A 13,148-nucleotide genomic window follows, 5' to 3' on the forward strand; every position below is an offset into this window, starting at 1 on the left:
CACTGAGGAACTCCGTGCATGTGGGGCTTTGACAGAAGGTACAAAGCAGAGACAAGAGGGGCATTGGAAGCCGATGGACTACTGTCAGGATCCTGGGAGGACTGCTGGGAGGTTCCATTCCGACAAGGTAAGGTGAGGGCTCCAGTTGGGATGGGAGGGGAGGAGTGGAGCAGAAATGGGGCTGGAGTTTGGGGCTGGGGGGGAAAGTCCAGGTGGAGGAAAGGGAGGCTGGGAACAACGTGGGTGACAGATAGAGGTCAGTATGCAATGTCGGCGACGAACACTGGGACCCCTTGCACATAGGTGCCGTGGGGGGTTTGAATGACCTGTAAAGCAGCTGAGCCACCCAGATGCCTAAACCCGATGCAGGGATAGACGGTCAAGATGGGCTGCTCGGCGACAGCCTGAGGCCCAGAGGCAGGGGGTGGCTCCTGAATCCCCAGCTCAGGCTGGGCCACGTCGGGGCCAGGGCCTTCCTGCACAGTTCCAGGCACAGGAGCTGTTTCAGAAAGAGAGGAGGCTGCGGTCTCCCAGATTTCCAGTTCCCACTGGTGGCCTGGCTCTCCATGGTGGTCCAGTTGGATGTGCAAGTCCGGTCCCGGCAAGCGTTCTGCGCCCTGTCTCTGGCCAGCGTCCCTGCGGGGCCCGCCCCCTCTGCCACGGCCTCGCCCTGGCCGCCGGCTTCCTCCCCGGCGCCGGCCTCTCTCTGCAGGACGAGCTGGCTCTGTGCCAGCTGGGGGCTGCCATCTGAAGGGTGTCACGTAAGCGGTGGGTTTTGCGGGTTGGGCTGGCTGTGCGGGCTCGTCTGCTTCCACGGAGTCTTCAGGGTCCACACCAGAGCAGCCTGGCTCCGGAGGAGGCCCACCTGAGGCTAAAAGAGAAGCAGAGTGTGAGCAGAGAGAGATAGAAGGAATTGTACCCATCAATCAGTTAGAGGATACTTTTAAAAATAAATACTCAGAGTAAATAGGGATTTTTGAAGTTACAATTATGAGAGAAGAAACACAACTGTCCACGGAAATCTGAGAATGAAGTGGAGAAGATTTCCCAGAAAAGAAAGCAAAAATCTGAAATGACGGAAAGAGGGATAAAATATAAGAAAACTAGAGGTATATTGTCACTGAGACAGATGACCGTAAAATTTCAGAGTGCTGACGACGAAGAGTACATTCTAAAAGATTTTAGAGAGCGGGAGAAAGAGAAATAAAGGAAAGGTGACATGGAAAGGGTTAGGATTCCACATGTCTCAGAAATCAGACCTCTCAAAAGCAGCAGTTAATTCTAGAACCTAACAGAAAATGTCTTCAAAATTTCAAAGGAAATGGATTTCCCACCTAAAATTTCGTATCCAACCAAAGTTTCACTTAAGAATCAGGGAGGGTTGAATAAAGATGTTTCAGACAAGCAAGATCTTAAATAATTTCCTTTCAATGGACGCTTTATTGTTCTGCATCTATCGAACTAGACAAGATTAAAAGATTTAGGACACTCGGTGTATGAAGGGAAATGTTTTGGAGAGCAACATGGCAATAGACGTAAAATTCCAATTCCTCTAGAAAAGAACAAGGTGGAAGTACTGGTTTATTATAGATCAAGATGTAGTAAAAGGACTTGCTCCACTACAGAGAAACAGTAAAACAAGAAAAATAAAAACTAAAAAGAAAAAAACAAAACAAAAAAAACCACCAGATTTGGGAAACGGGATACAACTCAAAAGAGGGAAAGGAATTTCCCAGATGATGTGGAAGCTGGGAACTGACTTACAGCAAGCAGCCCAGGTTGAAGCAGGCTATGAGAAGGTGAAACAGAGAATGCTTGATTGAGTTTGAATCTCAACAATCGGGGAGGAATTGGGGAACGAAGTAGTGATAAGTAAGCCCATAATCACCCAAGGTAAGTATTAAGTCCTGGAAAATTCAAGTTATGCAGGAAGAGGAAAATAATCCTCCTAATATTCTCCCCGCTCCTGGGCATTGGGGGAGGGACAGAGGGTGTGTGTCCTGGGGAGTGTGTGGCCTGGCGCTTGGGTGATTGGTGGTGGGGCTGGCAATGTTTAAACTACAGCTAAATATTCCTCTGCTCTAGAGGGAAGACCGTAACTAAACCCTAAATGGGAAAAGAAATAGCAGGAGTGTATGCATGTTATTTAAAGAATGAGAGGGAATGCTAAAAAGTTGGCTACACACATGGAGGTGGTGTTCCCAAAGCCCAAAGGTGTGGGAGATTGAGAAGGAGCAGGAGGTGCTGCATTTCATAACACGCCACATTTGCCTCTTGAAGTTCTGTAAGTCAATACCGAAGGTAAAGTAAACATCCAGAAAAAATGAAAAAGAGAGTGGCAGGCGTTTGACGTACCTTGATTAGTGGCCATGGAGCGAGGTCGCTTCGAACGCCTTGGTTCCTCCATGAGCAATCTGCGGGAGCGGGTGGGGAGAAAAACACATCAGTAGAGTGAAACCACAGCCTGACAAGGCAGGGGGGTGGCCGTGGCCTTTCTAGGAGAATGAGGATTGTGTCCCCAGCTGCACCCTTCCAAGCTCTATCCACCCCTCAGGGACCACCCAGACACACACCTGATCTTCGTACAGCTGGCTCCGGAGATCTGAAAATTAGGAGACTCTTCGACGAAGAGAGGCCCGAGGAGCTGGAGGTGTCCACAGGTTCACCGCTGTAGCTCTGAGCTCGTCCTCCCCAGCCAGGCAGGCAAGGCAGGAGGGAGCGCGCAGCAGGTTCTGGCGGGGAGCCCTGCAGAAAGCCGAATGCTGGAAGCCGAGCAGGGGCCCTCTTATATGGCAGCAAGGCAATCAAGTAAGGGACAGGCGTGGTCAGAGGGGGGCTGGCTGGGGCGGGCCTGGCTGGGCTTGGAAGGTGCACTGGGCCAGTTCCCTGCCTGTCAAATGGGGCCCCGCTTAGATGCCGCCGTTTCTAGACATCAATGGTTGACTGATTAATCTAATCATTGAGGAAAAATATGCATAATCACCTTAAAGTGTCAGCGAAACGGAGGTGTGGTGCCCTGAAAGTGGCAAATAGGAAGATGTGACTAGATTAGATCTGAGCATGTTCAAGGCAAGCATCCAAAGGGGGCATATTTGGGGTGAAATCTCGAATACAAACTTTGAAATTAGTCACGCGGAACCGCGCTGGGAGAGGCAGGGGAGTGAAGAAAGTGTGCTGAGGCCCGGCCTGCAAGGGAGACCAGCACATTCTGGGAATGGAGAGGAGGCCAGGGCCGGGTCCAGAAGTGGTGCGAGGTGGAGGCAGGGGCCGCGCAGGAGCTGGTCTTGTTCCGAGGCAGCAGAAAACCGTGATAAGGGTGTCCTGCAGTGGGTTACCATTTCAAAAACGACAAGCAGGGCTGTGAAGGAGAGCCAACCCAGGGTCCACAGAATAACTCAGGAGAGGCAAGAAGGCTATTGCAGCCCTCGGGGTCGGGCGCACGGTCCTATACACTAGGACTGGGGGTGGCAGAGGAGGAGAAATTTCCCTGGTGGGAGAGAAATTTACAAGAGAAAGCGAGACCCAGTGTGGAAAGGCCTTGGAGAAGAGACTGCAGCCTTGGTAGCCCGCCCGTTCATTCAGACAGAGGTGGACCAAGAACCTGCTCTGAATGGGAAGATGCGGAGCTTGGCTTGCGCACATCGGGTTGAAGTCGCCTTTGGGCTGCCGAGGGAAGATGTCAAACGGCCTTTTGTGAAAAGAGTCGAGCTCAGAGCGGTGGCGATGGGGCTGCAGATGCCTGTGAGACACACACCACTGGCGTTTATTGCTGTGGGTGCACACACGGGTAGAGGAAGATAGCAGGAAACACACCAGGACACTGGAGGGGAACCCACAGTGGGTTAGTTGGTTGCTTTGCATACTTGTTTTTTACAGAGACGGGTTCTCGTCCTGTAGCCCAGGCTGGAGTGCAGTGGCGCGATCTCGGCTCACTGCGGCTACTTGGGAGGCTGAGATAGGAGAATTGGTTCAAGTGATTCTCCTGTGTGGGCCTCCGGAGTAGCTGGACTAGAGATTCGCGCCACCACATCGGGATAATTTTTGTATTTTTTGTAGAGATGAGTTTTCGCTATGTGCTTAGGCTTGTCTAGAACTTTTGAACTCAAGCGTTCCTCCCTGTTCAATCCTCCCAAGTAGCTGGGACCACAGGTGCAAGCCACCGTGCCTGACTAATTATTGTCTTTTTCGCTTTTATTTTGTGTGGAGTTTAGGTTTTGCTATGTTGCTCTGGCTAATCTCAAACTCCTGGCCTCAAGCAATCCTCCTGCCTTGGCCTCCTAAATCACTGGGATTACAGGCATAAGCCGTCACGCCCAGCTCCCATAGTGTTGTTTAAAAAATTCTGGCCAGGCATGGTGGCTCATGTCTGTAATCCCAAAACTTTGGGAGATGGAGGTGAGAGGATCACTTCAGCACAGGAGTTTGAGATGAGCCCGGGCTACGTGGCAAAATCCCATCTCTCCAAAAAAAAAAAAAAAAAAATTACCCGTGTGTTGTGGTGCCTGCCTTTGGGTCCCATTCACTAGGAAAGCTGAGGTGGGAGGCTTGCTTGAGTCTAGGAGATGAAGACTGCAGTGAACCCAGATTGCGTGGCTGCATTCCAGACTGGGACACAGAGTGACACCTTGTCACAAAAAAAAAAATGTTGGGGGGGTATATATAATACAATTCCAGTTAGATTCTCAGTATTTTTTGTTTTTGTTGTTTCTTTTGTTTCTTAAAAGGTCCACTTTATTAAGGTACAATTTATACATTGTAAAACGCATCCACTTGCAGCACACCATTTGGTGAGTTTTGATAAACATGTAGACATGGGTAACCACCTCCACAATTAAAAAAAGAATAATTTCCTCACGGGGACAGTTCCCTTGTGCCCTTTGCCGTAAGCCCCCTTCCCCCATCCTCTTCCCAAGGCAACCACTGATCCGCTTTTCATCTCTACAGATTATTTTTCCTGTTCCAGAATTTCACATAAATGGAAGCATACAGGATCCCCTTTTCTCTGCCTGGTCTCTCTTGATTGACATAATGTTGTTGCGGTCCATCTATGTTGCAGAATGCAGGCGTCATTCATTCATTTTCATTGATGAGCGGTGTCCCATTCCACAAATAATCGACCCTTTGTTTATCCAGTCACTACCAGCTGACAGACAGGTTGATTGGGTTGTTTCCAGTTTGGGGCTATTAGGAATCAAAAGGCTAAGAATACTAGTGTACAAGTCTTTGGATACACATATCCTTCCATTTTAGTTGGGTAGATATCAACAAGTGAAATTTCTGGGTCAAATATCAAGAGTTATTTTTAGTGTTTTTACACATTATCAATTTGCTTTCCAAGTTGATTGTGGGATTTTACATTCCTTCCTGAAGCGTATTGGGGTTTTAGGTGTTCCACTCTCCCTGCCAACTCTTGGTGTTGTTGATTCTTTTTCTCTAAGCCACTCTAGTGTCTATGGAGTGGGGTCTCATTGAGGTTCTAACTTGCCTTTCCTTGATGACTAATGATGCGCTTAATAGATTTTTTAAAATAAGTGTTTTCATTTTAGAATAGTTTCAGACTTACAGAAAAGTTGGAGGAAACACACAAAGTTCTCATCTGCCCTAAATTTACCCTGTTCCTAGGATCTTACAGTGGGGTACATTTGTCCTAATTATTATGGCAATAATAATTGTTGGTACGTTAATCACTCTAATACATCATTATTAACTAAAGTCTATGTTTGGTCCCGATTTCCTTGGTTTCGACCTAACATACCTTTTCTGTCCCAAGACCCCATCCAGGGTACCACATTACAATTAGTCATGGCTTCTCTTGGCTGTGACAGTTTCTCACACTTGCCTTGTTTTTGATGACCTTGACACTTTGAATACCATTCTGATATACTGTAGGATGTCCTCTCCTGACATTTGTCTGATGTATTCCTGATGATCTGACTGGAATTACATGTTTTTGTAGGGAAGATTGCAGAGGGGAAGTGTCATTCCCATCCCATCCTGACTAGAGTACACACCATCAACATGGCTTATCACTGCTCCTATTAGTCCTGGTCACCTGGCCGGGGCAGTGTTGATTAGGTTTGTCCTCCATAAAGTGATTTTCCCACCTCTTTCTCTACTGTACTTTTTGGAAGTCACTACCTATAGGCTATACTTTAAAAAAGGAAAGTGATAGTTTACCTCTTTGCCAGGGAATAGCAACCTAAATTATTTGGAGTTCTCCTGCGTGGAGTGGAGGATTTGCCTATTCTTCCCCATGTGTTTATTTATTTAATCGTTTATTTATATCAGTATGGACTTACGGACATATATTGTACGCTTTGGTTTACAACCCAATACTGCAGGGGATGAATTATTTAATAATTGAGCTACTTATTTTATTAAATATTTTACTTAAATACTTAATTATTAATTATGTAGTTAATTACTTTGGTACTCAAAGTTACCAGCCTTGGCCACCAGGAGCTACGGTAGTTCCCTTCTGTGTCTTTTTGTCAACCTCCCATCACCGTGACTTCTGTTTTCATTTGGTTGTGGACTGCTCCTTTCTCCCTGGCACCACAGGATGCTCCATGCTTATTTGTATATTCTCATCCTTATTGGGGTTTCATGTGCTCACTAGCCACACCTATAGATTCTTTCGTGAAGTTTCTGTTCAAAATTTTTATCTTTTTTATTGGGTTGGCTTTTTTTTTTTTTTCTTTTTTTCATTTTGAGACAATGTTTTGCTCTTATCACCCGGGCTGGAGGGCAGTAGCATGATCTTGGGTCACTGCAATGGAGCAATCTTGGCTTACTGCAACCTCCGCCTCCAGGGTTAAAAGGATCCTCCTGCCTCAGGCTTCTGAGTAGCTGGGAATGCAGGGGCCCACCACAATGCCTGGCAAGTTTTTGTATTTTTATTAAAGACTGGATTTTGTCATGTTGGCCAGGCTGGTCTCAAACTCCTGACCTCAGGCGATCCACCCACCTCGGCTTCCCAAAGTGCTGAGATTACAGACGTGAGCCACAGCGCCCGGCCCTTATTGGGTTGACTATCTATTATTGAGTTGTAAGAGTTCGCTGTGCATTATAGATTCATGTCTTTGATTAAGATACATATTGTGAATATGTTTTCCCAGGCTACGGCTTGCCTTTTCATTTTGTTAACAGTGTCTTTCAAAGAACAGATGTTACTTGTAATAAGGCCCAGTGTCTCAAGCTGGAATTCCCAGGAAACCAACAGTGAGATGGACATTAGAGTGCAGAAGATGTATAAGGTGTGCCTTTTAGGGATGTGGGAGGGAAGAAAGCAGGACCGCACAGTCTCAATGCTGTGCCTCAGCCGACCCCATGGGGTGTTCTTATGGTAAAGTGTGCTACTAGAGCTGTTCTGATTTGTGGCGACAGGGCCAGGCTTTAATGTCCCCACTGAATGTCCCTGGATGGAAGCTTCCTGGTGGATGGGTGTGTCTGTGGGTAAGGACGGGGGAGTGTCTACAGCCAAGGCACTCCCTTAGAGTCCATCTCCAAGGGCTGAGGGCTGTCCCGTGGCAGTTCTCATAACTGAGATCACAAATCCTTTATTTCTGAAGAAGGGTCTGGTGGCAAATCACAGTGCCCATTGCATAAATTGCATCAATGCTTTCTTGTACAATTCATGTTTTTTATGTGCCATCCAAGGAATCTTTGCCTACTCCAAAGTGATGAGGACTTTTGCCATATTTTCTTCTAGAAGTTTTACAGTTTTTGCTTTTACCCATAGGTTAACAAAGCATTTTTGTTAATTTTTTTGTAGATGTTGAAGTAAAGTTTGAGATTTGTATTTTTAATTATGGGTATCCGATTTGCTCCAGCATGATTTGTTAAAAGGAATGCTGGTCGTTTATTTCTCCCTTGAAAGTGGATGACATGTTTTAAATTTTAGGGGGAGAATGAAGGTTTAGGGGAAAAACGCCATAAAAAAGAATAACGGTGAGTTCAGCCTTTCCCAGCTATCAAAATGCTACGGCATTGGCCAAGGAATAGTTGTATTATTGGATGAGAATAGATCAGAAACTTGTATCAGCTAACAATAGATAACATCTATTGGACACTGCCATGTGCTGAGCATTATTTTCAGTAGTTTTCACATATTCATGCGTTCAGTCCTCCCAACATTAGTGTGTAAGATGATTGTCTAAAGCAAAAATAGTAAGTAATATATGGTGGGTTTTAGAACACATGAAAAGTAACATCTATAACAAGCAAAGCCCAAAGGAGAGAGGACTGAAAGCATGTCATGGTAGTCCTTACACTCTACGTGAAGTAGTATAATATTACGCAAAGTTCCAAAAGAGAACGCTGCCACAGGCATGGTTTTACTGGTTCGTTCTCCTAAACATTCATTGAAGAAATAACACCAATTCTACGGAAATTCTGGTGGAACAACTATTTTGAAAGAAGAGGTTTGGCTGAGGCCGCATGGTATGAAAAGCGAATGAAAGGAAAAATGTACAACCTAAATGGCTTTGAACGGGTTGGGCATTGTTAGATACAATACGAATGGAGACCGGAGAGCGTAGACATTAGTTTTCTACCTTTTCTCCTGGTTTAAGTAAACGCATTTTATCTTTATAATTTGTGAAATTTTAGTGAAAGAACTGTGGTAGAAAATAAGTCTTAACAGAAGGTTTATTTAAAAGGATTGAATACACAAAAAAATCTTTGATGTAAAACGTTATCTTTATTTGACTTGGACATTTACAAATGAGTGAAAATCAGCTAATAAAAGCCTACTTAATAAAATACAAGCTACAATACAAAATACAAAAATTCATAATACACCTTTTATCAAACTCTGAAAAGATGGGAACTACCTCAACTTAAACATCTATGAGAAACCTACAGCACACATCTTGGTTAATGGCGAAACATTCAAAATATTCCCATTAAAGCCAGGAGGAAGCCAAGGACGCAGCCATCAAATTACTGATTCCTTCTTTCGCGTTTTCAGGTGTCGTGCACTCTCCTTGTTTCAGTTAACCGCCCCCACACCTTTTGTTTCATTCATCAAATGTCCTTGGATCCCCTTTTCCCTCAATCTGTTTGAAATTTTACATTCTATTCCAATTCATCGAGTGGCTCCCAGTGGGCTCCTACATTGCGACTGAAAAATGTGTCAGAGTCTGGAGTTTCATTGCTCTTCTATTCAGCCACTCTAACATCTCCGGGCACTAGACAAGAACTTTAGTAACTTCTAGCTCCTTCTGAATTTTCCCATGCCCCACCTGTCTATGTCAAAGTCTTCTGGAATTTTAATTCTAGGCCATCCATCTTTCTTCCAGAATCATACTTCTCTAGACTTAAGAACACAGTTTCCTAATTTGTTGCTTACTGACACTTGTTGCCTCCCACTCGTTCCAGGTTGTCTGGCTTGGCTTTTTCCTGGCCGATAACCATGACTTGTACTTTCACTGTACAAAACAGTTCCGTTCCATTCCGATGGCCTCGTACAGAAAGGGGGCTTAGCAGCTTGCACATTATAAGTTGTGTACTCTAAGTTCAGGGGAAGCTCAGGCTTCAGGTCCAGTCTGAGTAGGATTCTGCCTTCTTCTGCATGTTTTCCATGCCATTCCTCCTTTCATGTGGCCTTGCCTTTGAGCTGACACTGTCTGCCTCCTTCTCTCCCCAACAATTTCTTTGATTGCTCGCAGAACACTAGATTGAGAGTGATTTCCCTCTCGAAGTTCTGAGGATATTTCACCGTTGCTTTCCATAGTCATCCACGCTGTCAGTCAGAGTGTAATGTCACGCTAATTCTGCTCTCCTTGTAGGTTTGAGCTCTCAGGCAGCCTTTGGGATGTTCTCTTCACCATACTTCATTCTGTCATTGGGCGTTATTCTCGTATCCTGCTCAGGATTCATCTGTTTCTTCCGTTGGGAGAAACCATTAGCCATAGTTTCCTTGTACCGTGATGTCATACACAAGTTCTGGCTCTCCAAGGAGAGTTCCATTTTAGATGACCTCCAGTCCCCAGGATGACTGTTGTGTGGCACTGTCGGTCTCTCTCTTGCCTAAGCACCTAGTTTATACTGATTTGTTCCTCTGTCCTATCTACTGTGTGATTGAAACCATCAACATAAGTTTGGACTCCAACAACCTTGTTTTTCATTCCAAGTATCTCCAATTGGGTTTTAATAGAAGCAGAATAAAATGAGGGAATCTTCTGGATTATTTTAACAACCACTGAGGAACTCCGTGCATGTGTGACTTTGACAGAAGGTACAAAGCAGAGACAAGAGGGGCATCGGAAGCCGATGGACTACTGTCAGGATCCTGGGAGGACTGCTGGGAGGTTCCATTCCGACAAGGTAAGGTGAGGGCTCCAGTTGGGATGGGAGCGGAGGAGTGGAGCAGAAATGGGGCTGGAGTTTGGGGCTGGGGGGGAAAGTCCAGGTGGAGGAAAGGGAGGCTGGGAACAACGTGGGTGACAGATAGAGGTCAGTATGCAATGTCGGCGACGAACACTGGGACCCCTTGCACATAGGTGCCGTGGGGGGTTTGAATGACCTGTAAAGCAGCTGAGCCACCCAGAGGCCTAAACCCGATGCAGGGATAGACGGTCAAGATGGGCTGCCCGGCGACAGCCTGAGGCCCAGAGGCAGGGGGTGGCTCCTGAAGCCCCAGCTCAGGCTGGACCACGTCGGGGCCAGGGCCTTCCTGCACAGTTCCAGGCACAGGAGCTGTTTCAGAAAGAGAGGAGGCTGCGGTCTCCCAGATTTCCAGTTCCCACTGGTGGCCTGGCTCTCCATGGTGGTCCAGTTGGATGTGCAAGTCCGGTCCCGGCAAGCGTTCTGCGCCCTGTCTCTGGCCAGCGTCCCTGCGGGGCCCGCCCCCTCTGCCACGGCCTCGCCCTGGCCGCCGGCTTCCTCCCCGGCGCCGGCCTCTCTCTGCAGGACGAGCTGGCTCTGTGCCAGCTGGGGGCTGCCATCTGAAGGGTGTCACGTAAGCGGTGGGTTTTGCGGGTTGGGCTGGCTGTGCGGGCTCGTCTGCTTCCACGGAGTCTTCAGGGTCCACACCAGAGCAGCCTGGCTCCGGAGGAGGCCCACCTGAGGCTAAAAGAGAAGCAGAGTGTGAGCAGAGAGAGATAGAAGGAATTGTACCCATCAATCAGTTAGAGGATACTTTTAAAAATAAATACTCAGAGTAAATAGGGATTTTTGAAGTTACAATTATGAGAGAAGAAACAAAACTGTCCACGGAAATCTGAGAATGAAGTGGAGAAGATTTCCCAGAAAAGAAAGCAAAAATCTGAAATGACGGAAAGAGGGATAAAATATAAGAAAACTAGAGGTATATTGTCACTGAGACAGATGACCGTAAAATTTCAGAGTGCTGACAACGAAGAGTACATTCTAAAAGATTTTAGAGAGCGGGAGAAAGAGAAATAAAGGAAAGGTGACATGGAAAGGGTTAGGATTCCACATGTCTCAGAAATCAGACCTCTCAAAAGCAGCAGTTAATTCTAGAACCTAACAGAAAATGTCTTCAAAATTTCAAAGGAAATGGATTTCCCACCTAAAATTTCGTATCCAACCAAAGTTTCACTTAAGAATCAGGGAGGGTTGAATAAAGATGTTTCAGACAAGCAAGATCTTAAATAATTTCCTTTCAATGGACGCTTTATTGTTCTGCATCTATCGAACTAGACAAGATTAAAAGATTTAGGACACTCGGTGTATGAAGGGAAATGTTTTGGAGAGCAACATGGCAATAGACGTAAAATTTCAATTCCTCTAGAAAAGAACAAGGTGGAAGTACTGGTTTATTATAGATCAAGATGTAGTAAAAGGACTTGCTCCACTACAGAGAAACAGTAAAACAAGAAAAATAAAAACTAAAAAGAAAAAAACAAAACAAAACAAAAAAAACCACCAGATTTGGGAAACGGGATACAACTCAAAAGAGGGAAAGGAATTTCCCAGATGATGTGGAAGCTGGGAACTGACTTACAGCAAGCAGCCCAGGTTGAAGCAGGCTATGAGAAGGTGAAACAGAGAATGCTTGATTGAGTTTGAATCTCAACAATCGGGGAGGAATTGGGGAACGAAGTAGTGATAAGTAAGCCCATAATCACCCAAGGTAAGTATTAAGTCCTGGAAAATTCAAGTTATGCAGGAAGAGGAAAATAATCCTCCTAATATTCTCCCCGCTCCTGGGCATTGGGGGAGGGACAGAGGGTGTGTGTCCTGGGGAGTGTGTGGCCTGGCGCTTGGGTGATTGGTGGTGGGGCTGGCAATGTTTAAACTACAGCTAAATATTCCTCTGCTCTAGAGGGAAGACCGTAACTAAACCCTAAATGGGAAAAGAAATAGCAGGAGTGTATGCATGTTATTTAAAGAATGAGAGGGAATGCTAAAAAGTTGGCTACACACATGGAGGTGGTGTTCCCAAAGCCCAAAGGTGTGGGAGATTGAGAAGGAGCAGGAGGTGCTGCATTTCATAACACGCCACATTTGCCTCTTGAAGTTCTGTAAGTCAATACCGAAGGTAAAGTAAACATCCAGAAAAAATGAAAAAGAGAGTGGCAGGCGTTTGACGTACCTTGATTAGTGGCCATGGAGCGAGGTCGCTTCGAACGCCTTGGTTCCTCCATGAGCAATCTGCGGGAGCGGGTGGGGAGAAAAACACATCAGTAGAGTGAAACCACAGCCTGACAAGGCAGGGGGGTGGCCGTGGCCTTTCTAGGAGAATGAGGATTGTGTCCCCAGCTGCACCCTTCCAAGCTCTATCCACCCCTCAGGGACCACCCAGACACACACCTGATCTTCGTACAGCTGGCTCCGGAGATCTGAAAATTAGGAGACTCTTCGACGAAGAGAGGCCCGAGGAGCTGGAGGTGTCCACAGGTTCACCGCTGTAGCTCTGAGCTCGTCCTCCCCAGCCAGGCAGGCAAGGCAGGAGGGAGCGCGCAGCAGGTTCTGGCGGGGAGCCCTGCAGAAAGCCGAATGCTGGAAGCCGAGCCGGGGCCCTCTTATATGGCAGCAAGGCAATCAAGTAAGGGACAGGCGTGGTCAGAGGGGGGCTGGCTGGGGCGGGCCTGGCTGGGCTTGGAAGGTGCACTGGGCCAGTTCCCTGCCTGTCAAATGGGGCCCCGCTTAGATGCCGCCGTTTCTAGACATCAATGGTT

At 46.5% G+C, this 13,148-nt stretch overlaps 2 protein-coding genes across 2 annotated transcripts; both read right to left on the reverse strand.

Annotated features, from left to right (window-relative positions):
• Positions 1-169: 169 nt before the first annotated feature.
• LOC134732557 (proline-rich protein 20E-like) lies at positions 170-2,407 on the reverse strand. The gene is made up of 2 exons (XM_063618491.1): positions 2,356-2,407; positions 170-871 (listed from the first exon to the last, which is right to left on the reverse strand). Exons 1-2 carry the CDS (start codon positions 2,405-2,407, stop codon positions 258-260), a joined length of 666 nt encoding a protein of 221 aa, XP_063474561.1. The 3' UTR covers positions 170-257.
• Positions 2,408-10,371: 7,964 nt separating this feature from the next.
• Positions 10,372-12,614, reverse strand: LOC134732558 (proline-rich protein 20E-like). The gene is made up of 2 exons (XM_063618492.1): positions 12,563-12,614; positions 10,372-11,073 (listed from the first exon to the last, which is right to left on the reverse strand). Exons 1-2 carry the CDS (start codon positions 12,612-12,614, stop codon positions 10,460-10,462), a joined length of 666 nt encoding a protein of 221 aa, XP_063474562.1. The 3' UTR covers positions 10,372-10,459.
• Positions 12,615-13,148: the final 534 nt, after the last annotated feature.

This window comes from Symphalangus syndactylus, chromosome 15, assembly GCF_028878055.3.
Source record: "Symphalangus syndactylus isolate Jambi chromosome 15, NHGRI_mSymSyn1-v2.1_pri, whole genome shotgun sequence".
In the NCBI taxonomy this organism is placed as follows: Eukaryota; Metazoa; Chordata; class Mammalia; order Primates; family Hylobatidae; genus Symphalangus; species Symphalangus syndactylus.